We start from the raw sequence: 27093 nt of genomic DNA, 5'->3' as shown, positions 1-27093 counted from the left end.
ATGTGCATGCACAGCTGACGCGGAGGGAGGGTTCGCGCATGCGCTCGCTGTGTGGGGGGCGGGGTTGGCGATTCACGCATGCACACAGGGGGAGGCGAGGGAGGGCGGCCTCGGGGTGCCTGCATCACAAATCCGGCACTGGCCACCAGTACAGGCCAATGTGGTCTGTGCCCCAACAAGGTTTTTAAACCTGCTAGATAGATATCTAGCTAATATGCAGCCAAAGGGGCTGGAACTGCAGCTTAAATCTTCCCGTGTATGGCCAGCTTTAGAAACCTCTCACTTAAGGCAACAGTCCGTTTTTGCCACAGGTTCACCTACTCTATTTATGGGCATAGACACCATGAATGTACACAAACACCTCCTTGACTGAAACTTCACCATCTATAGCTGCATGGGCAGTGAGCCAGTTATTTATTACATATGGCTGCTCTAGTTACAGTATTTTAGGGACTTTCTGGAGTAGGTGACTAGGCTATGAGAGAGAAATAGGGAAAGCCCTATGGTACAAGGGAGATGGAACTGGAGTTCTGTCAACCTGGCACAGCAATGTCAGAATGTTAAGTAGGGATCTTTGTACAGTGTTCATCTGTGGCCCTTTAACAGCAGTCTGGTTACTTTTTCAATTACAATGACATTAGCCTAGTAGTCTAAATAAAAAGCAAAATTGTAAAATCGGTAGGGCTAATTTACAAAAAAAAATGGGCAAAGTGCAAATGTACAAGACACATGGTGCATATGCACTCGCACTCAGAATGGAGAGCTATTAGCTATAACTTGATGCCCTGTCTCAAAGGGATTGAGAGGATTTAAAAGTATCTTTGCTACAGTACTGGATAGATATAATGGATCCTGTCATTTTAACTGAGTGGATTAACCTGGAAGACAAGCCTATTACCTGGACTAGTGAGGCCTGGAGCTAGACAGCCATGGTATGTGTGTGCAACACACTCATCACACCTACGTACACCAGGAATAGTCAGCCCAAGCATTTACTAATTAAACTTAACCTAAAGGAATACCATAATGGGAAGATACCTGCTATTAGTTATAAATATATTTATTATATAAACCAGGCCTTTTAAATATGATTTTTATAATTGTCTGCCATCTATATCCATATTGAGTCTGCAGTGCATATTATTATTATTATTGAGTGCCACACTGCCATGTTTATCTTCTTATAAAAAATGATAGTATACATAGTAAACAGACCAAAGTACTATAAAGATATGGGATCTGCAATCAAGAATGCTTGGGACCTGGTGTTCTCCAGATCTTTATGTAATTTGGATCTCCATATAATAAGTCTGCTAAAAATCATTTAAACAATGAATAAACCCAATAGGGTTGTTTTGCCACCAATATGGATTTATGTAGCTTAGTTACCATCAAATACAAGGCACTGATTTATTATTACAGAGCAATGGGAAATCATGAGAATTATTTGCTTAACATGGACTTTGTGGGAGATTGCCTTCCTATAATTATTGGGAATAACTTTCTGGACAACAGGTTTCTGGATAAAGGTGGCCATACACATAGCAATTCCGATCTTGCGTGCAACCATTGGTCGCACAAAAGATCAGTCTGTAGATTTTGCTTGGGCACCTTCAATGGCGCCAGATCAAAATCTTTTAACCCACCCAATCGAGTCGACCGATATCCACAGCCTTCTGCGATATTGGTCGCCTCTTCGAGCCTCTATACATGCACCGAATATCATACGAAACAAGGTTTCTACAATATATTGGTGCGTGTATGGCCAGCTTAAGGCAGAAGCTCCACAGAATTCACTGTATGACATAATCATTTTAATTCAATCCAGCCCTCCAACATTCTGCATGACACATAACTCACTGCATACATTGCACAGTAATACATTGCACAGCACTGCTTTAGATTATTTAATAAATATACTTGGGTCAGTGCAATTTTTATGGAAGAGGCCCATTGGCCTGGGACAGGTTGGAGATTCCTGATCACTTAAAGGAACAGTAACACCAAAAAATGAAAGAGCTTTAAAGTAATAAAAATATAATGCACTGTTGCACCTGCACTGGTAAAACTGGTGTGTTTGCTACAGTAACACTACTATAATTTATATAATAAGCTGCTGTGTAGCCACGGGGGCAGCCATTCAAGCTGGAAAAAAGGAGAAAAGGCACAGGTTACATAGCAGATAACAGATAAGTTCTGTAGAATACAATAGTGTTTTTATCTGTTATCTGCTATGTGCCTGTGCCTTTTCTCCTTTGAATGGCTGCCCCCATGGCTACACAGCAGCTTATTTATATAAATTATAGTAGACTTTCTGAAGCAAATACACAACTTTTACCAGTGCAGGGCAGCAGCACATTATATTTTAGTTACTTTTATACACTTTTTTTCATTTTTTGGTGTTACTGTTCCTTTAATGACTGAACAAATAGTCAATGTTGCTGTTCTTTAAATGAAACGTGTGGCAGTGTTTTCCCCAGGAACATTCAGCTGTCACTGGGGGAAAACCTAAAGGGGAACTCCACCCAAACACAACTTAAGCTTTTTTAAAAGTAAATATATTTTCAAGCAAATTTGCAATATACAGCAATTAAAAAATATGCAGCCTTTTCATGATTTTTAATGTAATAATATGGTTTGGAACAGTTCCCTAAGCCCGGCCCCCTGTTCTCCTGCTGATCTGACTGGCTACTTTAAGACTCCAATAAAATGTAACAACAGTCGACTGTCCTCAGCCTGCCTTCTCCCAATCCCACAATTCCCTGCACACGGGATGTCAATAAGGAAAGTACGCCGTACAATGCATTGTGGGTTATGTAGTTCCTGCATGCTGTCTGTAAACTCTGGAGAAGTTGTTACTATTTGTAACATCAATGTTTTAGTTGCTCCTCCCCACCAGGATTTCAAATGATCCAGGAAGAGAAGAACTTTTTTGCAGTATATAAAAATGATATATATTTATACTTTTTAAAGGAACTGGTTACAGGTATATTAAGGGACCTGTGTTGTATAGGATTCTTTAACAAATTTTGGTTCAGAAGCTTAAGTTCTTCTTAAATGCCTCGGGTGCATCTCTGGCTATGGTCAACTAGCAAATGAATCCTGGAAGCCCCAAGACACCTCTGCATTGTGAACCAACTGGCACCACCCTTGTGTACTCTTAACATTATTCAGATTGGGCCACACTGGCCAACGTATCACTGTTATAGCCCTGGTCATGCAAAGATTATAGCTTAGGATTTTGAAGGAGATGACAGCAACCATTTTGGCTACAGCAGCATTTGCTAAAGGACAAACCAACACAGAGAGCCCAGCCTGGTTTATGTGCAATTTGAATGTGTATCATCTTCCCCATGGGACCCTACAAAAGATTATGTTGTGGGGTCCAGTAGCTTCTAGACAAAGGGAAAAGCATTAATGCCAATTGTACAATTCTTGTCATGTGGAATTTCAGTCGCCCATGTGACGCATCCCATTAGTCTCCCTAAGTGCTCGGATCTCATGTAGAGGAAAGAGGCAGTGTGGGAATAGGGAGGTGCAGCACCCTGCCTTAAGGAATTTAATGAAGAATAAACCCTAGCAAAGAGCCAGGGATTTGTTTGTCTATCATCGAGTAACATGAACTGTAATAAATGCACCCATGCATTACTTTCAATAGGTGCATTAGCAGCGAGCCTTCACCCTTTCCTTGCGAGGAAAGAGCAGAGGAAATAATACAGCCTGCTGCATAACAATAGGGAATGGGAATCCACATTCTAGCAGGTATTTAGCATGTGGTACAGTGCACAGGGGCCAGAGAGTTACTAAATGCCCCCCACCCATGCCATGCTAAGCTTGCTGCACAGTCAGCGCAGGGGTTAAACCCGCAGCAGCTCCTCCGCCCTTTGCTCCTTCTCTGTCACAACAAAGTTAGATTTATCTGTTTGCTTTCACTTGCCACATGTTCCACTGCTCCAACAATGGTAGTGCTTCCACCTGCAGGAGAGAAATAGCACTGCAGCAGAGAGAATAGCCTTTACCAGTAGTTCCTGTGAGGGAAGTCAGGATGAAAGAGACCATTATGTGTCTGTGCTTCCTGTGGCTTTAATGGCAAACTGACAGGCCCTTGCAACAAAGCTTCCCTTCTGCTCAGTAATGCTGGCTGCAGTAATGACCTTGCCAGTGCAAACACTGATGCAAAATAACTGCACAGACAACAGGCTAGCCACTGGGTGCAACTACTACAGCCGTCACTCGTTACCAGTGGTGCATATAGAAGTTATATGGCCACACACAAAATCATTTTAGGGCCCATACATAAATAAGACATTTCTCATCAAACTGCTTATCAGTCAGTGCCCCACTAGGACCCCAATATTCCTCCAGGGCGCCCCAAGTAGTTAAAAGGTTACATAGTTAATATGAGTTGAAAAAAGACCAAAGTCCGTTACATTTAACCCCTCCAAATGAACCCCAGTGCAGACCTACTGTATCTATACTTACATATATACCTAACTACAGTAGCTGTAAGTCTATGTGCTCCATTCTATAATGCAAAAACCTGCACAGATAGTGTAGAGCAGTGCCACGGTCACCCTTGTGTGACCCGCACCTGTCTGGCTGCTGTGACTGCTTACCTTTGTGTAAGCTTTAAGTGGTATCAGTACCGAGATTACTGGCCCCCTGCATTGTTCAAACTTCAGATTCTATATATATATATATATATATATATATATATATATATACACACATACAGGGGCTATAAACCCCTGTATTGTTCACACCTGTAAAGGTGGCCATACATGTACCGATATAGTGCAAAATGAGGTTTCGTACAATATTTGGTACATGTAAGGTGGGAGACAAGGCAACTAATGATGGCAAAAGTCTTGGATATCAGTTCTCACCGATCGGACAGGATGATAGAAATTTGTATTGGGTGCCTTTAAAGGTGACCAAACATTGGCAAAATCCTAATAGCAAATCATCAAGTAGAATTCTTTTATTTCTACCTGCATATGTGACGATTCAGCTCTTTACATTAGTGGAGAAACTGAACAATTGGTCATGGGAAAGATCTTAGTTGTATGGCCACCTTAAAGGAGAAGGAAAGGCAAAGTCACTTGGGGGTGCCAAAATGTTAGGCACCCCCAAGTGACTTAAATCGCTTACCTTATACCCCAGGCTGGTGCCCCTGTTAGGAGGAAAAAGCACCAGCCCGGGGTACCTGTCGAGAGCACTCCCTCCTTGCGTTGCTGCCGAATGTCCCGGACAATTGCATGCGCAGTTGAGTGAAAAGCAGACTTCTCTGTTAAAGTTCCACTATTCACTCTACTGCGCATGTGCGCGCGGCGAGAAAGGAACAAGGAAGCGCTGGCAGCTACCCCGGGCTGGTGCTATTCTCTCCTTACAGGGGTACCAGCCCTGGGTAAAAGGTAGGCGATTGAAGTCACTTGGGGGTGCCTAACATTTTGGCACCCCCAAGTGACTTTGCCTTTCCTTCTCCTTTAAGCCCCTGCATTAGTGCGGAGCAAATCTGTCCGGTTTAGTTTTGCCAAAAAATTTGCAAAACTTTGAAAAAAAAAAATGCAAAACGGCAAAAAATTCACGAATGGAAAATAGCACACATCCACAAAAAAGTTGTGAGTCAAAACAATGATGAGAGCAAAAAATTTTTTTTGGTGAATTTTTGTGCCTATTTTGCAAATCAATCTGCCATGGTGAAATGCGAAAATCCACGTCTGGCAAAAAATTTCGCTCATCACTACCCTGCATTGTTTCTACCTAAAAGATCTCAGACTTTAAAGATAAGTAAACCTACTCAAGCATTTTATTGCCAATAGATTAGTCACAATAGTGCAAGCTAAGAATACTATATTTATTCTGCAGAAAGCTATACCATACCTGAGTAAATAGGCCTTGGCACTCCCTCTGTTTGTTTAAGATAGCAGCTGCCATTTTAGCTTGGTCTGACTTCATTTCCAGACAGCAGCGTGCAGGCCAGGAACGGCTCTCAGTTTAGATTACAGCAGAGCGGAGGAGATGAGAGAGAGATGAGCAAATTGAACAGGCTGGTGCCGTGCCCCGACGGATTTTTCTGAGAGCAGAATGTTGGACAAAGATTATATACACAGAATAGAAAGAAAGAAATATGGTGTTACACCGCAAACTGTAGGAGCAGTGCAGCAGTGTGTCACTGTACGTAGAACAGTACAAAGTGTTCATCTTGGAGAGGTCATGATCAGTTACTTACCTACTCTGCCTTCCCTGCCCTATGCTGCCCATGTGTGCCATACTCTGCCTGCCCTATGCTGCCTGTGTGTGCGCCATACTCAGCCTGCCTTATGCGTGCTATAGTCTGTCTGCCCTATGCTGCCAGTGTGTGCTATACTCTGCTTGCCCTATGCTGCCTGTGTGTGCCATACACTGCCTGCCCTATGCTGCCTGTGTGTGCCATACACTGCCTGCCCTATGCTGCTTGTGTGTGCCATACTCTGCCTGCCCTATGCTGACTATATGTGCCATTATGTGCTGGGGGTTGTTGCACTATCCTCAGGGGAAGAGGAGCCTTTTGGATGTAAGGGTATGTCTTAATAAAGTTTTTTCACAGGCCCTTTTTTACGTTGCTTTTTTTTACATCGGTAGTGATATGTTACAAGCTTGCTCCTCTGGGCTTATTTTCACTTTTATGTAGAAATTACTGAGACATTTTGGACATTTCATGCAATATGAGCCAAGAACACCCACCCACACCCACTGGGTGCCATCCTTCAATCTTCCAATCAAGATCAATTTGAAGGGAGGGTGAGGGCAGGGCAGAAAGGAACACATTTAGGGCAGCTGCACCGAGCACTCAAGCAGTGACACACTATATACAAATACACATTTGGTAGCATACTGCTGGGAGTTTCAGACCAATACAAGTAAGACATCTCACCTGTACAGGCAGGGTTGCCTACTACAATGGACTGTTCCAACTATTAACTATTATATCTGATATCACAACTGGTTCATTTAATATTAGAGAAACATGGATCTCCAGACAATTTCCAAGTAGTTATGTTTCCTGATCACCTCAATGTTCCGACAAACACTAATTTGGTAATTTACACTGTATAATTGGTAGAGGTGCTTTTTGGGACAGGGGAATTGTAATCATAATGTAAACAAGTGAAAGGTTTGATTATATTTAACCCTTTCACTGCCAGCCAATTTGGTCACTTGCGGTACTTTTATTGCCAGACAGTTTTTGAAAATGTTGTGCTGTTTCATTTTAGGGGCCTTTCTTTGGGGGTACTTTTAGTTTACCCAGGAAAAACTATATACAGCTATCGGACCCCTTATCCGGAAACCCGTTATCCAGAAAGCTCCGAATTAAAGAAAGCCCGTCTCCCATAGACTCCATTTTAATCAAATAATTCAGAATTTTAAAACTGATTTCCTTTTTCTATGTAGAAATAAAACAGAACCTTGTAATTGATTCCAACTAAGATATAATTAATCCTTATTGGATGCAAATCAGTCCTATTGGGTTTAATTAATGTTTTATAGATTTTTTAGTAGACTTAAGGTATCGAGATCCAAATTACAGAAAGACCCCTTATCCGGAATACCCTTGGTCCCGAGCATTCTGGATAATGGGTCCCATACCTGTATTGGGTTTTCTTTTCAGGACAATCTAAGCTTTGAAAATGTGTTCGAAATTTTGTGTAATTCCACTTCTGTGACAACATATAGACTTCTTAAAAAAAAAAATAATAATTTTCCACAATATAAATGCATAAACCAGAAAAATTATTTTATGCATGAAAATACAACTGATTTGGAAAAGCCCATGTATCCTTAATTCACCAATACCAAATATTAATAGTTTAACGGAGATTTCTCACTTGTATAGGTCTAAAACTCTCACCAGTATGCTACCAAAAAAGCTGCTCCAGAAAGCTGCATACTCTAGATTTCCAGGCAAAAAATTCCACAAACTGTAGGTTTAACCTAGAAAACTATATATTTTTGGAAAGAACAGATTCTGGTGAATCCAGAATAGGCACAACTCTCTGTCTACTACATATTACTCCAAACTACCAAGTTGCAATGCTTTCCCAAAGTTATCGTTTTTTAAAAAAGTTGTGTAATTTTTGAAAAATAGCTTCAAAGCAGTCTATAGGATCTTATCTCTTTACATACAATGACAACAGTTTAGTGCCCAATATGCACATATATACCAAAGTATGTGATATGTATGGACTCAAAATTAGTGCATATGAATTTTCTTGGCTGCCAACTCAGCGCTGGCAAACAAGACCCCTTTTGCTTGTGTATTATGTGTCGTAAGAACCACTAACTGTACAGAGACCCCCAGAAAAACATATATTCTTGGAAAGTAAACTTTCAGATAAATCCAACATGGGTTAAAACTCATTCTACATCAACGTACCAATCTGCAAAGCTTTCCTAAAGTTAGTGGCTTTTATGACTTTTCTGAAAATTGCCCAAAATTGTTGCAAATTTCCACATTTCCATGTAGTCCGGAGGCCTCTGCAGAGAGAAACTTCTACCTGCCCCAGAACGTACGGGGTACATGCTTGGCCTTTTTCTGCCAGCATGAATGTGTTTGCCAGTTAAAGGGTTTAAAGCAGGTGTGTGTACAATAAAGGGTCCCAAAACTTTACTGTGTTCCAAACTTTATGACATGAAAGTATCACACTGTCTTAGATATGTTACATTTTTCTTTAATAATGAGAGGTATTTGTACACTGCATAAATGGTAATGTGAGAGATATATTCTTGCACTCTGTTGAGGTTGGTCGTGTATATAAGGCTTACAGTATTAGCTTCAAATACCTTGGGCACTAAATGTCACTTCCATAGGAAGCATTTGCCTTGTGAAGCTGCTTAGCAGAAACACATAGCAGAAATGTGTTAAGGAGAATAAAACAACATTTTGTATTACAGCCCACAGTGGCATGGAGTATGTGCCCTTTTGGATCCAGCGCCCTATGGTTAATGCTTGGCTTTAACTTTCCGCTTAGCATCTTTGTGTCTTTTCTTGCATTCCTGAAAAAAAAAAGATTGATTTGAGATAAACAAATCTAGACAAGGGAGAATGGCAACACTCCTGGCATGCTCACAGTGTAAACTCTGGCTAAACAAAGCTTGCACCATGAATATCTTGCAACATAAATATCCAACAAACTGATCTAATTACACAAAAAGAAATGCTCTTGAATACAAAATTACCCACCTCACCCAATGTTGTGTATGAATATGTTACATGGTCCAGCAGTTTCCATTATTCTCAAGTAAGTTAACATACAGCGACATGGAGGTTATTATTGCAACACTGCTGCTAGGGCTGGACTGGCAATCTGTGAATTCTGGCAAATGCCAGAGGAGCTGCTGTAAGATGTCATAGACAGTCACTATTTATTGAGTCTTGAAATGCCAGGGCCTATTATGAATCCCAGACCTGACTGCTGCCATCTAGTGATAGAAGGTGGTAGGGCTATTTATTGTTCTCCATGGCTTCATTTGAGCACTGCATTTGGAATCACTCTTAAAAAAGTGGTGAGCCACACAAGCATGTAAAAAAGTTATTTGGTGATGCCAAATAAGGATGGTAATTGGCTATTTGGAAGCCCCATGTGGACTGCTGGCCTGAGGGAGGCTCCGCTTGGTGTAAAACTGCATCTCTGTACTTGCCCCCAAGCCATTGGTTTAAAATGGACACCTACTTTGAGGCCATTGGGAGCAACATCAGAGGGGGTAGTGAGCAACATGTGGGTCACGAACCACTGGTTTGGGATCTGTACTTAAAGGAGAAGGAAAGGCTAAGTCACTTGGGGGTGCCAAAATGTTAGGCACCCCCAAGTGACTTTAATCGCTTACCTTGTACCCCGGGCTGGTGCCCCTGGTAGGAGAAAACCGCACCAGCCTGGGGTAGCTGCGAGCATGGTCTCCACTTACTTCTTCCTGCGCAGTAGAGTGAAAAACCGAACTTTAACAAAACAGTCAGCTTTTCACTAGTGCTGGGCGGTATACCGGTAAAAACCGATCACCGGTTTTTTTTTTGAAACCGATATGAATTTTCTACATACCCCCATACCGGTGTGCGTGAATACTTCCGGGTGCGCACGTGACGTCAGCGCGCACGTGACGTCAGCGCGCACACTCTACAAAAGCGCCATCGCTAGGACGCATTCAGAGTCGGATACCAATGTGAGCTGTCGGGGGGTGCCTGGCCAGTAATTATATTTTATGTGAAGGGGATGGGGGGGTGGGTTATACTTATGTGAAGGGGATGGGGTTGTGTTTGGGGGGGGTGGGATGGGGGGGTGTTTGGGGTGGCGGGGGGGGGTGCTGGTGGCGGGTGTTTGGGGTGGTCACCTAATCATGCATGGGGAAAAAAAATACCGTCAAATACCGTGATACCGATATAATTTTGAAAAATACCGTGATATAAATTTTTGGTCATACCGCCCAGCACTACTTTTCACTCTATTGCGCATGCTCTGGCCCAGGGATTTAGACGACAGAAGGAAGAGGAAGTGTTCGCTGCTGGTACCCCAGGCTTGTGCGGTTTTATCCTATCAGAGGCACTAGCCTGGGGTAAAAGGTAAGCGATTAAAGCAACTTAGCCTTTCCTTCTCCTTTAAGCCTCCAAAATATCAGTTAACAGGACAGTGTACAAATAAATAATCCTGCAGTGGTCATCAAGAGGCTGCATTAATCATGAAGAACAGCATGGGGATCACTGGCTCAAACAGCTGTTTCCAGGGGAAAAAGCTGCAAAGAAAAGATTAATTCCCTCCTTCAGTTAAAAGTTGTGGTGGTGCTAGGGGCTCTCTTACCTCTATGGAGGGAGCATACTTAAATACTATTTAAGTAAGGTTATAAACTAATGAACATATTGTTGTATAAGCCATTTATCATTCCAATTACAGAAAAAACTTTATGCCAATCTCACTCTAATTAAGCTAGGAGATGAAATAGACACCCTAAATAGCACCCTAACTTGGGCCAGCTTTGCAGTTGGCAAACTGCATTCGGAGTATGAACAACTCGCCGACCCTTTCTACTGATTGTGGCATATTTACTAGATAAGCGGCCCAAACAGAATTCATCACCTCCAATAGAAAGTCTCTTCGCTGTTCCCAGGCTTCTTCCATCTCTGCTAGATTTGAAGATTGAAAGAACATCTTTGGACCCTCTAAATGTAGAGAAATGAAAAGAAAGATATAAAGAACATCAAACTCTCTTCGCTAGCTGGAATTTCCAGAGAGATATGCAAGATACAATATCATTCAGATATTGACAGATCTGTAACTGTGCCTCATGTATCCATGGATTCTTGGTCCCTAGTGGGGGTGCCATTAAAAAACCACTCACTTTTAAGCCATGCACCAATTTTAATTTCAGCAGTCAGTTTGCTGTTGGGAATTCAACAGGGATTCATTACATGGCAAAAAAAATACACATAAAAAAAAAATATAAAATTAAAAAAAAAAAAAATATAAAATAAAAAAAAAAATGAACCCAGAAGGTTTGGACAAAAGAACATATTCTTACTAATACATGTAAAATAAGATGGAATATATCACAGGACAATCTATGATGAACTTACCCTTTAATCTCTTATCATCTTTCACAAAAAAGAAGAAACGTACGGTGCTTTTCAGTGTCTTTGTCTCCGAGCTGGTGGGGATTTAAAAAAAAAAAAAAAAAACAACATGAATACAAAGTTAATCTGAGTATAGTACACAGATGTTATATACAAAATGGAATACGCTGAATGCATGCACATCATTGTATGATAAATAGCACAAACCTTATTTTGGATTCCTTCTCAGTGGTTGGTTCATCATCATCCTCCCCCTCAGAACTACTATCCTGGAATCTGGGATCCTCCTGCCAAGCTACTTTGGCTGGTTTGATGGTTTCAATCTTATAGGTTTCTACAGAAAAATATGCGGTTTATTTTATTAAACAAGAGAAAATCCTAAATAAAACTTCAACAAGGAAGATACATCGCCAACAATGGATTTATAGCCCAACTTCCCTTCCTTTTGCAGTAAGTGCAAATAAAAGCATGCGACTTCTATTTAGTCTATCTTCTATTCATATTCTAGTCTCATTCACATTCCAGTCTTATTCACTCATTCCATTTGCTAAGGTAAACATGACCCTAGCAACCAGATAGCTGCTAAAATTCCAAACTGGAGAGCTACTAAACAAAAAATTATATAAAACTGAAAAACTATAAAAAATGTAACAAATTGTCTCAGAATATTAATGTCTGTCATACTAAAACTTTGTGTTTTTTTTTTTAAAGGGGTTGTTCACTTTGCCTCACCTGGAAACCTGGTAAAAGAAATGAATTCCCTACAAAATGTTATCATTAAAATGACACAATAAAATGCTATCTCAGCAGCAACTGGCATAATCTGTATGAATGGGTAGGTCATTTAGATTGTAAGCTTTTGCAAGCTTTTGCACTCTTATCCTATTTACCCTGCAAACCCTAGCTTGTTAAATTATTGTAAAAATCCTGTTTGTTATAATATAAATTAAAGCGATGTGTAGTTTGCTGGCACCATATAAACAGATAAAAAAGATAAAGGTTAAATGTTTCAAAACTTTACAGAAATGATAGAAATGATGTATATTATATAACCATTTCAATGAATACTTCACTTTTACTGCTTGCACCAAAGTCCAGCAAAAATGCCTCTTACCCTCTTTTATGGCACTCTCATTTGCAGCATCAAAAAAGGAGAATGTGAATCCACTAGGCTCCTCTTTGTCCTCAGACAGGAAACTGAAATGTTGTGGTTTGGCAGAGCTTTCCTTTTCTGGTCCTTCCATCTCCTCCTCTTGATCCCACGTGGTTCCAGAAGCTGGGTCAGGCTTGGATGCTCCAAATACTTCTTTAAAATCAATCGCCACCTCATGGTAGGTTTCTGCCGAGACCTCAGGAAGTTTCTCTGCTTCCAGACGCTTTTTCTTTCTTTGAGATTTGCTGTGCGAAAAAATACAGTTTTTACAGCAGAGATATAAAAAACAGTTTACTTTATTATCAGCTATAAAGAAAATAAATAGCTGCATGCTTCTATGGAACAAGTTTTTATTTGCCAGAAGGTGCTCCTAAACAGCCATGTTGGGGTCAGAGTCGTACCTCTGGTGTCTAACAACACTTTTGAGGTCTAAAGCTGTAATTATATTTTTTTACCTTTCTTTTTTTTCTTCCTCTTCAGATTTTGCTTCAAATGCTACATGGTCTTCCTTTGTGGGGTCATACTGCAAAGCATTCAGATCTCTGAAAAAGATCACACAAAAAATTATAGGGGAAAGATGAATAAATGTCATATCTATGCTTGAAAGGTTTGTGTGTAAGTGAGGGCAACATTTGTTTTGCTGATTTAGCATTCAGGATGACCAGACAGGGCATACTTGCGTATAACTGTAAACAAGCACAATGTGCTGTAAATTGATATTTAACTACTTATTTCAATGCATGTGACTGTCCCTGGAAGACTTGGGCTAACAGACATACTTGAACTTCTTGGCCTTTGATGCCTGTTTGCTCACTGGGGGATTCTCTACATTGATGTTTAACAGACTTTGCAGAATAGCCAGGTTTTTCTTCTTCTCTGCTGAGAGTTCATCGCCTCCCTTGTCTGCTTGAGCCTTCTGTGAATTTTCTGCAAATTACAATTGTTTTTCCATTTTTTACTCATAGATAACATCCATGGAACATATGTAATTATGCATAAAGTAATTCTTGACAATACAGGATACCAACATGAACAAAACGGACAAGCAGCCCTTCTTTTATTCTTTGTTTTACCCTCACCTTAAAGACAGTGCCTTGTGGGGAACCTTCATTATTGGAGGTAGATTTATGCATACGGTACATTCCCCCAAACTATGATATTAATTTCTAATACAATTGAGATTACCTTCTTCCTCCTCATCCTCACTGTTGCTATCCAAGAAGCGAGAATCCATTTTAAATCGGTCGTCTGTTCCAAAGCGTGACTGTAGCTGCATCAGCTGTGAAACCACAAGGGGAGGACATATTAACCACTGTAGAGACAAACTCTTCTTATGGTCAGGAGAGATAGATTCCATTCTCTGAACAGATATACAGAATAGTGGTATGAACTAAACTTAACAAGACAAGCAGTTGCTTTCATTCAATGGTGTCCTGAGAACCGAGCCAGGTCCTTCTAAGGATTTTCTTGCAGGGGGGCCCGGCGCACAAGTACTAGAAATATTAAGCAGCAAGCATGCATAACTTTGGCAAGGAGAGCGGCTAAAGAGAAAAAATCCTGCGGCCCGGGCCCCACCCCCTGCCACCCCCGCAGGGGTCTGCTTCCTCTACTGTTATGCATCAGTTAATCAAGCTTCTCCAGCAAAATCCTGCATTGAAATCTGTTTTTCAAAAATGCAAACAGATTTTTTTACAATTAGTTTAGAATAACATTTTAAATCACAGAGTGAATTATTTGCTATGTAAACAGTGTAATTTAGAAATAAAAAGTACACCATAAAAATCATGGCAGTATCCCTTTAAGCCCATATCCTGCAAGAAAACAATAGTTGTACCCATATAGAAAGTAACTCTCTAATTTAAATCATTGTACCCCTTTCAAATTCTTCAGTGTTAATACTGCAAGATTGGAGAATCTTGCAGGCATTTTATCTTAGTTTTACACCGAGCAAAGCTGGTCATACACAGGTTGCGGGCTGATACAGTTGTTTGACCACTAGTAAGCCAATCAGTCCTCGCTCATATATTAGTTGAGGATGCCAACATTTTGACCTTATACATAAGCCAATATGCAAGAGACTAAGTCAGCAGCCACTCTCTAACAGGGGTGCTGGTTGAAAAACTCGCCTCAGGCAGCAGCAGCCCATAAGTTACCAGGGGTGGCAAAAAGCTGCTCCTGGTAACTTCAAGAGTAATGGCCAGTAAACCATAACATTTTTCTGTAGTACCCAATCTCTCTATTTATAAATCAGAAACCAGAGGTGGACTTAAAAATGTTGCCTGAAACACTGACTGACTTGGAACACAGAGCAATCGTCCTGTGTTTGCACTGAAATACAAAACAATAAATATTTACAATCCATTATAAAAATGCACCAAATTAGACCATACTAACCTTTTCTCCCGATCGTCCTTCATACTGAGATTTGATCTGAAATCGAGCTGCATCGTCACTTCCTTTATCATCACCTTCATCAGACTCATCGTCGCTGCTTTCAAACAGCTTTGCCGTTTTACTTTGTTCCTTACACAGACAGTACAATATATCCAAATTACATCAACTGGCAGGTAGTTAATTAAATGATCTGTTCTTCACTCATAAATTACAGAGACTTACTTTTTCAGTGGGTTTACTCATAGCGTCAGTGGACAGGGCCACACTATCATCCTCTTCACTTTCAGCCTCTGAATCAAACACAATATGTTTGCCCTTCAATGAGGGTTGGGAATCCTAAAGAACAAAATTAAGCAAAATGCATTTCAGTTCAGTAAGAAAGCCTCAGTGTTCACAGCCTACTGCCCACAACTCTTTTGGAACCTTTGGTCAGGCTACAAAGCATTAAATATCGCTAGGAGACAATAAAGGGGGCAAAATGGGGTGGGGTATAGCCAGACAGTGAATTTATTTGGCCATTTTTTAAGTTGGGTCTACTTAGGTTAAAGTGACCACCACTCTTAGGTTGGCAGTAAACTGGTAACTACAACTAAGCATTATTGGACTCCATTACTTTTGATAGTAGCCCTTTTTGCATTATGTAAGCAGAACAAAATATGAATGTTAATTTGAATGCAATAAAATATTTCATAAACTGGCAGTACACAATGACTCGCTTTTCCATAGTTTGCACTCACCAGTTTCAATAGGGCTCCCTTAATCGCTTGCTTCTGTTGCTCCCTCTCTTTCCTCCTCTCCTCCATTGCTGCCAGCCTCTTCTCATTGTCCTGCAGTTTGAGAGCCACAGAATTTTGGGCACTGGGGTTTACCTGCTCACTTGATTTGTTTTTCTGTGCCATAGTGTGGCCACTTGCTGGGATTACAGGGGATGGGCTAGAGGTGGCACTTTCATCGCTGCTACTATCACTACTGCTGCTGCAACTCTGCCTCAATTCAACTTTATTATTCTTTTGAGATTTTGACAATTTCTGGGTTGGGTAATTAAGATCCAGAACAGATTCCTCCACAGCTGCTTTTTTTTGCTCTGTATCGCTAGTGCTGCTCTTTACATCTATAGCAGAAGAAGTGGATGGTAAAAAGTTAGATTTTGAATTCAGTGAAGCATCAAGTTGCTGTTTACATGCTGTACCAAGCAGGGATCCTAACCCCTTAAATGCTGGAAGTTTGACTGGAGATCCTTTCTTTCGTTTTCGTTGCTCATCACAGTTTTTGTCATCGTCATCTTCCAATAGGGAGGCCACAATTTCATCTGGAGTTGTCCCAGTCTTTTTCTTCCTCTGTGTAGCTGTAGGTGTCTTTACGTATTCATGTTGATTAGTTGTACTGCTTCCTGCCTCCTTTTCTACAGTTTCATCTTCAGAAGTCTCTTTAGCTGTGCTTGCTAGCTGCGCCAAATCCTGGTTCTCTGAATCTGACTCGCTACCTAAAGAGTTCGATTTTGAATTCAATGCATCAAGCTCCTGTTCAGATGCTGTACCTAGCAGTAGTCCTACCCCCTTAAATGATGGAAGACTGACTGGAGGTTCCTTCTTTCTCTGTCGTTTGAGTTGCTCATCAGAGCTGCCATCATCATCTTCCAATAGGGAGGCCACAATATCATCTGGAGTTGTCCCACTCTTCTTATTCCTCGGTGTAGCTGTACTTGTCTTTACTTCTTGTTGACTAGCTGAACTGCTTCCTGCCTCCTCTTCTACAGTTTCATCTTCAGATGTCTCTTTAGCTGAATTTGCTAGCTGTGCCAAATCCTCTAGTGTGAGAGACAGCCGCTGGCAGTTTTGCATTAGGGAATCATATTCCTCATCTGAGTAGGAGTCGCTGTTCTCTAACCACAAATCATCATTCTGGCTCTCTGAATCTGATTCACTATCTTTTTCTTTTTGTGATTTTTTAATTCCTGATCCATGATTACTTTTTTGCTTTTGTGTGAGAGAAAACTGCTTTTCATCACTAAGACTGTTCTCCTTGACCTCTGAACCAACTTTTACCTTTTTGACAGTTTTAGCAACTGAAATGATCTCATCAGTATCTGCTGAATCATATTCATCATGGTCCTCAGCTTTGCTGCTACAGTTGGGCTGATTCTCTTTGAAAGTGGATTCCTCTCTGCGACCCCAGTGAGTATTATAGCTCATTTTAAAATTGTTATCAACAATCTCTAGATTGGAGTCAGTAGGAATAGTGGGGCCTGTTTTCAGTTTATTCTTTTCTCTCTCTAATATTGCTCTCATCTCTTCTTCAGAATCACTCTCATCCCACCATTTACTCCTGTTAACTACACGTCCATTGATCTCTCTCCTGATCCCTGTACCCTCAACATTGTGTTTTTCACCTGGGGGCTCTGCTTTTATAGACAGTATGCTCTTCTTGGGTATGTTGCCTTTAGTTTGTTCATTAAGTTCCTTTGTGCCTGATGATGTCTGAATTTTGGGTTTTTTACTTGATGGGCTTTTAGTAGGTGGGAATTCTCCCCTGCGTTTCTTGCTTATTTCATCATTCCCACCTTCCAGTTGCCATGTAAGTTGGGAAATGGGTGTAATATCAATGGTGGTGTCCTCTAGCTTCTTAATATTGTGGCAATATTTTGAAGGATCATATTTTATAATGTACACTTAGGTAAAGGAAATAAAATGTATTTAAATTAAGACACAGGTATGGGATCCCTAATCAGGAAACCCATTATCAAGAAAGCTCTGAATTATGGAAAGGCCATTTAATATTATTAAAGGAGAAGGAAAGTTAGGCACCCCCCACTGACTTTAATCTCCTACCTTTTACCCCGGGCAGGGGCTCCTGTTAGGAGAAAACCGCACCAGCCCAGGGTACCTGTGAGTGAGTGTCTCCTCTTCCTTCTTTCCTCTGAATCCTGGCCAGCGCAAGTGCAGTAGGTTGAAAATGCTGCCTTTCTTGCTAAAGTTTGGCTTTCCACTCGACTGCGCGTGCGCAAGCAGGGCAGAAACAGAAGAAGGAAGAGGAGACACTCGCTCACAGGTACCCTGGGCTGGTGCTGTTTCTTCTCACAGAAGCACCAGCCTGGAGTAAAAGGTAAGTTAAAAAAAAGCAATACCTTAATGCATGAATCCATATTGGTGGCTAAACAATCCTATTGGGTTTATTTAATGTTTAAATGATTGTTAGCAGACAAAGTATGGTGATCCAAATTACAGAAAGACCCTTTATCCAGAAAACCTCTGGCTCCAAGCATTCCGGATAACAGGTCCCATATATTTTAGTAACATTGCAAAAGCTGGTCTAAAGATATCAGGTTAACGTTTAGTATGTTATAGAATGACCAGTTCGTTTCAAATGGTCTTCGTTTTCTTCTGACTCTTTCCAACTTTCAAATAATGGTCCCTGACCCCAGCAGCCATAAACCTATTGCTTTTTGAGGCTACAATTTCATTTGAATGAAATTTTTCATTTCACTTTTTAGTACTTATTATTCTATTCAGACCCAATCAAATTCATATTTCATTTTCTCATTCAAACCACTTCTGCGTAGCAAGGGTTATTTAGACCCTAGCAACCATATACAGTGGTTGTTGAATGTTTGTGAACCTTTTTATATTTTTATATGAATGTGACTTAAAACATCATTTGATTTTCAACAAGTCCTAAAAGTAAATACATAAAACCTAGTTAAACAAATAAAACCAAAAATTATTATATTTGGCGATGTATTTATTGAAAAAAAACATATCTGCGTGTGGCCAAAGTAAGTGAATCCTTAGGATTATCATATAATTTGAAGTTGAAATCTGAGCCTGGTGTTTTCAGTCAATGGGATGATAATTAGGTGTGTGAGTGAGAGACCCTGTTTTATTTAAAGAATGGGGATCCAGCAAAGCCTGATCACACATACAACACATTTGTGGACGTGTATCATGGCTCGAACAAAGGCGGTGTCTGAGGACCTCAGAAAGATTTGCTGATGCCCATAAAGCTGGAAAAGGTTCCAAGACTATCTCTAAAGAGTTTGGATTTCACCAATCAACAGTGAGACATACTGTGTACAAATGGAGGAAATTCTAACCGTTGTTACCCTACCCAGAGAAGTGGTCAATCATCAAAGATAACTCCAACTGCAAGGCATCGAATAGTTGGAGAGGTTACAAAGGAACCCAGGGTAACTCCTAAGCAACTGAAGGCCTGTCTCACATTGCCGAATGTTGTTGCTCATTAGTCCACCATCAGGAGAACACTGAACAGCAATGGTGTGTATGGTAGGGTAAGCAAGGAGAAAGACACTGCTCTCCCACCAAAATATTGCTGACCATCTACAGTTTGTGATATATGTGGACAAACCAGGAGGATACTGGAATAGGTGAAGCCAAAAAATAACTTTTCGATTTAAATGAGGAGCGTTACATTTGAAGAAAGAAGAAACACTGCATTCCAACATAAGAACCTTATCCTATCTGTGAAACATGGCGGTGGGAGTGTCCTGATTTGGGCCTACTTTGCTGCATCTGGGCCTGCAAAGCTTGCCTATATTGATCAGAACAATGTATTCTGAACTATACCAGAGAATTTTGTCTGTCCGTAAACTGAATCTCCAGAGACAGTGGGTCATGCAGAGAGAACAATCCTAAACACCCAAGTTGTTCTACCATTTAATGGTTAAAGAAGAATAAAGTGAATGTTCTGGAATGGGCAAGTCAAGTCCTGACCTTAATCCAACTGAAATGTTGTGGAAAGACATAAAGCGAGCGGGTCATGTGAGGAAACCCACCAACATCCAAGAGCTGAAGCTATTCTGTATGGAGGAATGGGCTAAAATTCCCCTGAGTTGATGTGCAGGACTGGTCAATAGTTACCGCAAACATTTAGTTGCGGATATTGCTGCACAAGGGGGCACACCAAATACTGAGAACGAGATTCACTTTTGCCACATGAATATGTTATTGGATCATTTTTTTTTTTCAATAAATACATAAACAAATAAAACCATTTTTCAAAAACAAACTTTCAAGCAGCACTGTAGATGCTAAAATTCCAAACTGGAAAGCTGCTGAATATAAAGCTAAATAATTCAAAAACCACAAATAATAAAAAATGAAGGCCAATGGCAAATTGTTTCAGAATAGCCATCACTACATACTCCTTTAATGAGATGCTTTTTTATTTAGTACTTACCATTGCTGTCAGTAAGAGACCCTTTGTAATGACATCTTAGTAGTTATCAAGTCTCCTTGTGTACCATTGCCCTAAATCATCTTTTTTCTAATTCAATTAGAGTTGAATTTACAAAAATAAACTGGCATAAAATATCAGAATGAAGCCAAAAAGGATATTTTGCTCTTATTACTGCCTTTTAGATGGAGTATAGGAAGAACTCTGCCGTATTTGCTGACCACCCAATTCTATAAAAAAAGAAAAGTAAAAATTGTGAATGTAATCAGAATGTCTCTGATTCCCTAAATCCTTTATCTGGGAAGAAAACTAGCCTACTCAGGCCTCATATATATATATATATATATATATATATATATAATCCTGCAGGTCTGATGCAGGATGTGGAACTGAGCAAACAGAAAAACTTTACAAATGCTGGACTGAATTGTACTAGCCCAAAAGCCAGTGCTTGCATCCTAATCAAAGTCAGTGAAGATCTGCTGACTGATACTGATCAGGCAGGTTGTCAGGAAGGCACTATAGCCAGGCCAATAAACTGCCAACTTAAGTCTAGAAGGACCAAGTCATCAGCCTGTTTCAGCCTGTGTATGGCAACAACATCTGCAGAAGAAAGGGCAGTTTCAGTGAAACTTTGAGCACTTGTGCAAATTGTTAAAAAAGACAAATATACATACATAAAAATTAAATATATATGCCAATGTTGGACTGCATTTTTTCATTAGTTTTTGGGATCACTTTATTTGTCATTATTGAATTACCGAAATATCCCTTGAGATGTTTTAACCTATCACTCCTATCTGCCACTGGGAAGAACTGTGGGAAGAATCTAGAGTGCCCATCATAAAAGTTTTTCTCTATTTTCCTGATAATATCTACTCTGGTGCACCCAGTACCTGCTTCCTGCTCTAGTCCTGTTTTCCTTTTAGTCATGCTTGGAATTTATATGTAACTTATATAATGCTTTTCCACAAAGAAATTAAATGAATAGTTACTTGCCTTATGATTTGGCACTTCTGTACCTGGTACAGCAGCTTTCATCTGAAAGTCTTTGACTCCAGCTTGTTGAAGAGATTGTACCAGCTCTTCTTTCGGCTCTGCTTTTAGTATTGATTGATTCTTAGCCTCTTGTCTCTCCTGTGCAAGTCTGCACAAATTAACAATTTTTATGTTAGCAGGGCAGCTGTATCCTACATATCCAGAAAAACAAAGAGGCACAGGCACACTTAGAGGGGCCTATGCAGGAGATAGTAAAGGACAAGGAAATCTATCATCTCGTGATTGCACTATATAAGAAGGACCCCCTTGCTGAATTGCTTTTATCTTTCAGTGCTCGTCTGCTGAACTTTCCCAGCTGCCATCTTTTCCTTTCCTATGTCATCATTATTGAGGTCGGTCGGTCCGATTAGTCTAGATATAACATGGGCAAATGGCAGGTACATGGACATGATCAGCGCTAAAGCAGAATAAATGTTTTTTTTAATGCAGATCAGTGTCTGTGTGCTAGTATTTACCATGTGTCACCATAGCAACCGCTTTAAATGTTTGCTATTGGTTGACGTTCTACAGAGGGTGGTCACAGCAGGGCTGATGTATGCGAGAGTACTGCTCACTGTAGACCCAAGCCCTCTCCCAAAAAAGATTTTGTGCGCACACAGTCTTGGTCTTCTCTAGGCAGCATTGCACTGCAGGAATTATTTTTTGATAATTGCTCATTTGGTACATGCAAACTAACTAAACATATAGCGAATTAAGAGCTCCATTAGAGAGGATTAAGGAATGCCTTTACATGGACCAAAATTTACATTAGCACTTTCTTTGTCCTTTAAGAAGACTTGTATTTGTATCTACCTGTTTAAGAAACTTTCCTTTGCTAGTTCTATCTGCAGCACACCTCCTTTCCATTTAGTTTTGTTTAAGGCTGACATACCTACAGAAGAAAGAAAAAAAAAAAAAAAAAAAGAATAGAAAAAATTCTGCAAACAAAAAATATAACAAAGAAAATATGCTCCACAGAATTAGGTATATGCCACGTTGTGGGTCGTATCTGCTTTAAAAAAGGCACCCCCTGCTTAACATTTATTGCACTGCCTATTGCAGTTAGCTCATGCCTGCAATGCCCACATGACAGTACTGGCTATTGTGTTTTAAATGCAGATGAATTCAGTTACTAAAGCTGATGGCCCGCGGAGCGAGTTAGTTGCCCTCCAAGTTGCCTGCAGGAGGAAACTTGATGTGATGTGTAGGCTACTTGATGTGATGTGTAGGCCTTTCAACCACTCCTATTGTTGCTGGTAGAAAGGCATTTCAGAGCTGTTAGTCGTCTGTGGTAACAGACATAAATTGCGGGGGACTAACTTGCTCCGTGGGCAATCAACATAAAGGTGGGAATGGATTATCTCCCTGAAAGAAACAGTGGCTGTCAAAACATGAACCGTGATATGAGCACATTTAATTGCTGAAAGTCATATTAGAGAAAAAAAAATATCTACGGGTGAAGGACATGCCTAAGGGAAGCACAAAGCAGTAGTTCACCTTACAAGGACAAATATGCTTTTTTACAATTTGCAGTTCTACAGAATGAAAACAACAGTAAAACACTATTCAGTGTGCTTTCTGATTGCGGGGACCTCTGTTGCCCTTGTAATAAGATACAGCTAGGAGATACATTTTGTTAAAGGGTGCTAAACCCATTTATTGTCAGCCACAGATTGTGACAACCAGACAGCACTCAAAGGAGACTTAAATGTATTTTTACATAAACATGTAATTTAAATTAGCTTTAAATACAGATATATGTAAATTAATTATGGAAAACTATCTTTATATTTACATTCTTTGTGCTGAGGAGCCTGACTCCTGAAACAATGCAAAAGAATCCAGCCGGTTAACAGACATTGAAAACTGACTTCTGCTACAAGGTTTCAAGAGTCTGAATAGGAAGTTAAGTGCAAAGAAGAATAAAGGTTTAAGAAATACTGCTTTTAATGACAATTATATTTAGTAAGACACGGGTGGATTACAAAAGTAATCGCTGGATAATATGAGGGAATGGACAGGGCATTAGTGGTGTGAAAAACATGTGCATATATAGTATATTTTTGGGAATGACAAAGTAAAAAAAACAAAAAAACATAATTGTTTAAACTTTTGCTTATAGTAAGATTATGGTTTACTGAGATAAGTGCACTCAGAAGGGTTAAATCAATAAATCGTAATAGTAATAAATCGTAAATTTATTCATACATATCCTAGTTGAACTGTGTCTTATTCAGAGAGGTTTTAGTCTAAAACCGTTACAAAAGCTGCTGCTATAACTTGCAGGATTCTCAGCATTGTACCAGCCAACTCATGAAGGCAAGTCAGCGTGGCATTTCTGATTTAACCCAATGAGGAAAAGGAACATGTTGTGCACGTACATTTTTTAAGGTCTGACTCTGAAATGCTGATGTTAAGGTATGCAAAAGCCTTCACAGGATTTCCTGAAAATGAAGATACACAACAATCAGTTTTGATTTAATAACAAAGCAGAAATACATATAAAGTAAATTTTAAAGCAGAAGGCATCATAACATAAAGAAAGCAATACAAGCCAGCAGCATAAAGGGGTGGTTCTTCGGTTATTTTTTATACTATAATTTATAGCAAATTGTTACTAAACTTTAGTTACCAAATTTAACTAAAGGGTAACTAAGGGCGTGTAAGAAAAAATAAACGATTGCAGGTACCAGTTTTCTCTCTGCTACATAGCTCCTGCAGTATTCTAAGGGTTTTCTGCAGATCTAGCAGCTACAGCTACTATTGCTACAGAAGATGATGGGTTTGCCATCAGTAGTGTGGTAACCAGCAGCTGCTCCCAAGTAAAAATGATGCCTGATGCCAACATTCTGAAAGGCAATTAAGAGAAGACATATAGGAGGACTAGTATTTTCAAAAGTTGCCTGCAAATTTATAGAATGCCTGTATTTGACACTTGTGTCATTAATAGCATAGAAGGGCGAGGTACAGGATTTCTTTTTCCACAAAAGTTGGCAACCATAGGTACCAATGAAATGCTGTCAAGTGGTAATATGTTTCTGTATTAGTCAGTGCTTTTCATGTGGCGATGTAAAAAGCCAAGAAATCCCTTGCCACTGGCTGTAATTTTTGTTTTCTGTTGTGACTGATTCCGTTTGCCCTAAATTTGACTGTGGGTCCATACATTTGGGTCCCTAAATGTCAATTGTACATTGTGAATATAATAAAAAATTAATAAAAATATTCGAAATATCCTACATAAAGACTGAATTTTAATAAATGGATCATCATACAAAAAACTTGCTCCATTTTACTATATTTACTGTATATTTACAATAAAAAACGATTCCAGGTACCAGGTAGTCCATCCTAGAAAATATGTTTTTTTCTCTGCTAGCTAGCTCCTGCAGTATTCTAAGGGTTTTCTGCAGATCTGGCAGTTCCGGGACCATTCGCTATGCAGGAGGCCCCTGTCAAATCAGAAACCTCTGAGGAGCCCTTCATCCCACAACTGAACAAATAGGACAGCATTCCCAATCCCCAACACAGCGTTTTGACAGCTGCACTGGCACCATAGTGTCATGATCTGACACTATAAAGGTGGCCATATCGGACCGATATCGCCAGCTAGAATTGGCCTGTTTATGGCCACCTTAAGAAAACTCCAGATTACTAAGAAAAAAAGGCTTTAAAGTTTCCAGGAGTCACTGTGTATTTGAGCAGTATGGGATGATAGCAGACTAATTAAGAGCATGATATATACAAAGATTGTATGCTGTAACAAACTAGTGTCTTACCCTTTTCATCTTTCCTGGTAATGATTTCCACATCATTCACTTTCCCAAATTTTCCAAATCTATCTGTGAGTTCAGAATCGGTAACAGAGGGCCCAATTCCTCCAACATAGAGTCGTTTTAATGATGCTTCCATGATTCAGGACTTGTATATATATGCAGGGTCAAGTATTTCTACACAAAATAATAAATATAGTTATTACAAACAGATTAAGGCCAGGGATGATCTTTTATATAGTTCCATTTATCCTTCATGTCTGGGCTATGGGGTTACAGATGAAGCTTCTGTACAGCCACCCTGCCCCCTGTCATTCAGCTGCTGAATTAAATATCACTGCAGTTGCTGGTGTTGTTATTCACGAATAGAAGGGACTGAACTAAGACAGCCAGACACCAGCAAAACCCTCTAGGTTCTACTGAATTACTAGCACACAAGAAGAAGTTAGTGCACCCACTTTCTTAGTAACACTAACATATTCCCAATTACATTACACAGGATAGTGCCAGTATCTCTAACAGCAGCCCAAAGAAAAAGGGGCACACAGATTCTTTGGAAGGGGCAGACAAAGCCCAGCTTTATTTATTAGCCTGTCTGGGTGCTAGGATAATTTGAACGCTAGCCACTGGATAATTGCTAAAATTCCAAACTGGAGAGCTGCTGAACAAAAAGATTAATAATTAAAAAAAAAAACACACATGATAAAATGAAGACAAATTGGAAATCTTCTAAGAACATCCCTGTCGGCATAGTACTAAAAGTTAATTTAAAGGTGAACTACCTCTTTAAAAATCCAGGAGTCATTTCCCAAACAATCATATTTTTTGACCAATTTTCTCTGCAGTAATGTGACAGTACCTTGTGGTTAAAGGGAACTAAATTGCTCAAACCCATATTCTACTTTTTAGTGTTCAATAATTATAAGCAATGGGTTTCCAAATCACAGAAGATTGGAAACCCCAGATCCCAAGCATTTCACAAAATAGATCCCAAGCATTTCACAAAATAGATCCCAAGCATCCCAGAGAAAAGATCCCATAGGGGAACTATTGATATCAGAAGTATTCCCAGTAACAACAGCATGTCACGAAATGAAGCTGATTCATTGCTGCAGAGAATTTAGCACAACATGCCAAATGCAGCTTTAATGAGAACCTTCTTAAAAGATGAATGTTGGAGACTAACACTGGCACCTACTCGGCAAGTTCTTTTTTTAATGACAGCTATCTTTACAGGTCGCTCTATCGATGCTGAACTACAACTGCCGTCGCCCCCCTACACACAGCACCAGAACACGTTTTCCCCGAACTCCACTAACCTGCACATAAACATTCCGTCTAACACATGGTCTTACAGGCTTCCGGAACACTAACTGGAAGCTGCGTCTCGCTAATAGGACCCGACCACAAACACGACTGAGGAGTTAAAGTTCCGCTTCCAGAAACACATAAGATAGGGACCCTAGTTTTGCCCTAGGCGCCGGCGGTATATAGTCATTTGCTCCATATATAAGTTCGAGCACATATGTCTGTTCCGGAAGAACAGCAATCAGGGAATGTAAGATAAAATTGTTTTAACAATCACGGATCTGAAAAATTGAAGCACCGGCTGGTAGCAAAATATGAACCAATGCCATTAGGTGGCGCTAAAGGCAAGGGTCAGACCAATAACTGCGTTAATAGGAATTACGAATTTCGGCGCGGAGAGGACGCAGCGTTGACTGGTTTCCTTACAGATTACAAACGGGAAATAACTTTCGTGCTGGTGTGGTGATTGACACTAGTAGATTCCCATTTTGCTGGGCTGCCATTAGAAAGTAGCGCCCCCCCTAAGTGTGCGACTATTTGGATGCGGCCGCAGGAAAGGTGAAGACCTTTGAAGTAAAACTCGGGAAAGTTCAGTGACAGCTGCGCACTGAGAAAAAAGCGGGAAAGGTGAGGTCATTTAA

General features: G+C 40.1%; 2 protein-coding genes across 5 annotated transcripts in view; one reads left to right on the top strand and one right to left on the bottom strand.

Moving 5' to 3' along the window:
• Positions 1–8646: 8646 nt before the first annotated feature.
• nol8 (nucleolar protein 8) lies at positions 8647–26978 on the bottom strand. Of its 4 annotated transcripts, none has more exon segments than NM_001374751.1 (18): positions 8933–8981; positions 8983–9036; positions 11106–11188; positions 11603–11673; positions 11807–11933; positions 12714–12997; positions 13208–13294; positions 13532–13679; positions 13938–14031; positions 15147–15275; positions 15369–15482; positions 15884–17809; positions 20498–20566; positions 21336–21483; positions 22188–22266; positions 23756–23818; positions 25151–25321; positions 26464–26555. In NM_001374751.1, coding segments are annotated over 16 exon segments (3609 nt in total). In that variant the 5' UTR covers positions 25284–25321; positions 26464–26555; the 3' UTR covers positions 8933–8981.
• cenpp (centromere protein P) overlaps positions 26853–27093 on the top strand; it is a 139662-nt gene continuing 139421 nt past the window's right edge. Inside the window, exon 1 of the mRNA XM_031901101.1 lies at positions 26853–27079. The gene's annotated coding sequence lies outside the window, so the exon portion shown is untranslated. The remainder of the gene's footprint in view (positions 27080–27093) is intronic.

The sequence above is a fragment of the Xenopus tropicalis genome, chromosome 4, assembly GCF_000004195.4.
Source record: "Xenopus tropicalis strain Nigerian chromosome 4, UCB_Xtro_10.0, whole genome shotgun sequence".
Classification (NCBI taxonomy): Eukaryota; Metazoa; Chordata; class Amphibia; order Anura; family Pipidae; genus Xenopus; species Xenopus tropicalis.
This window is presented reverse-complemented; position numbering and strand designations above follow the sequence as displayed.

Coding starts and splice junctions, on each gene's coding strand:
- nol8 (XM_031899810.1), bottom strand. CDS start 25,283: ATGGAAGCATCATTAAAACGACTCTATGTTGGAGGAATTGGGCCCTCT. Junction 21,484..22,187: donor AAGGAAAGTTTCTTAAACAG/GTAGATACAAAT, acceptor TAATTTGTGCAG/ACTTGCACAGGAGAGACAAG. Junction 14,032..15,146: donor AAGGACGATCGGGAGAAAAG/GTTAGTATGGTC, acceptor GTGGTTTCACAG/CTGATGCAGCTACAGTCACG.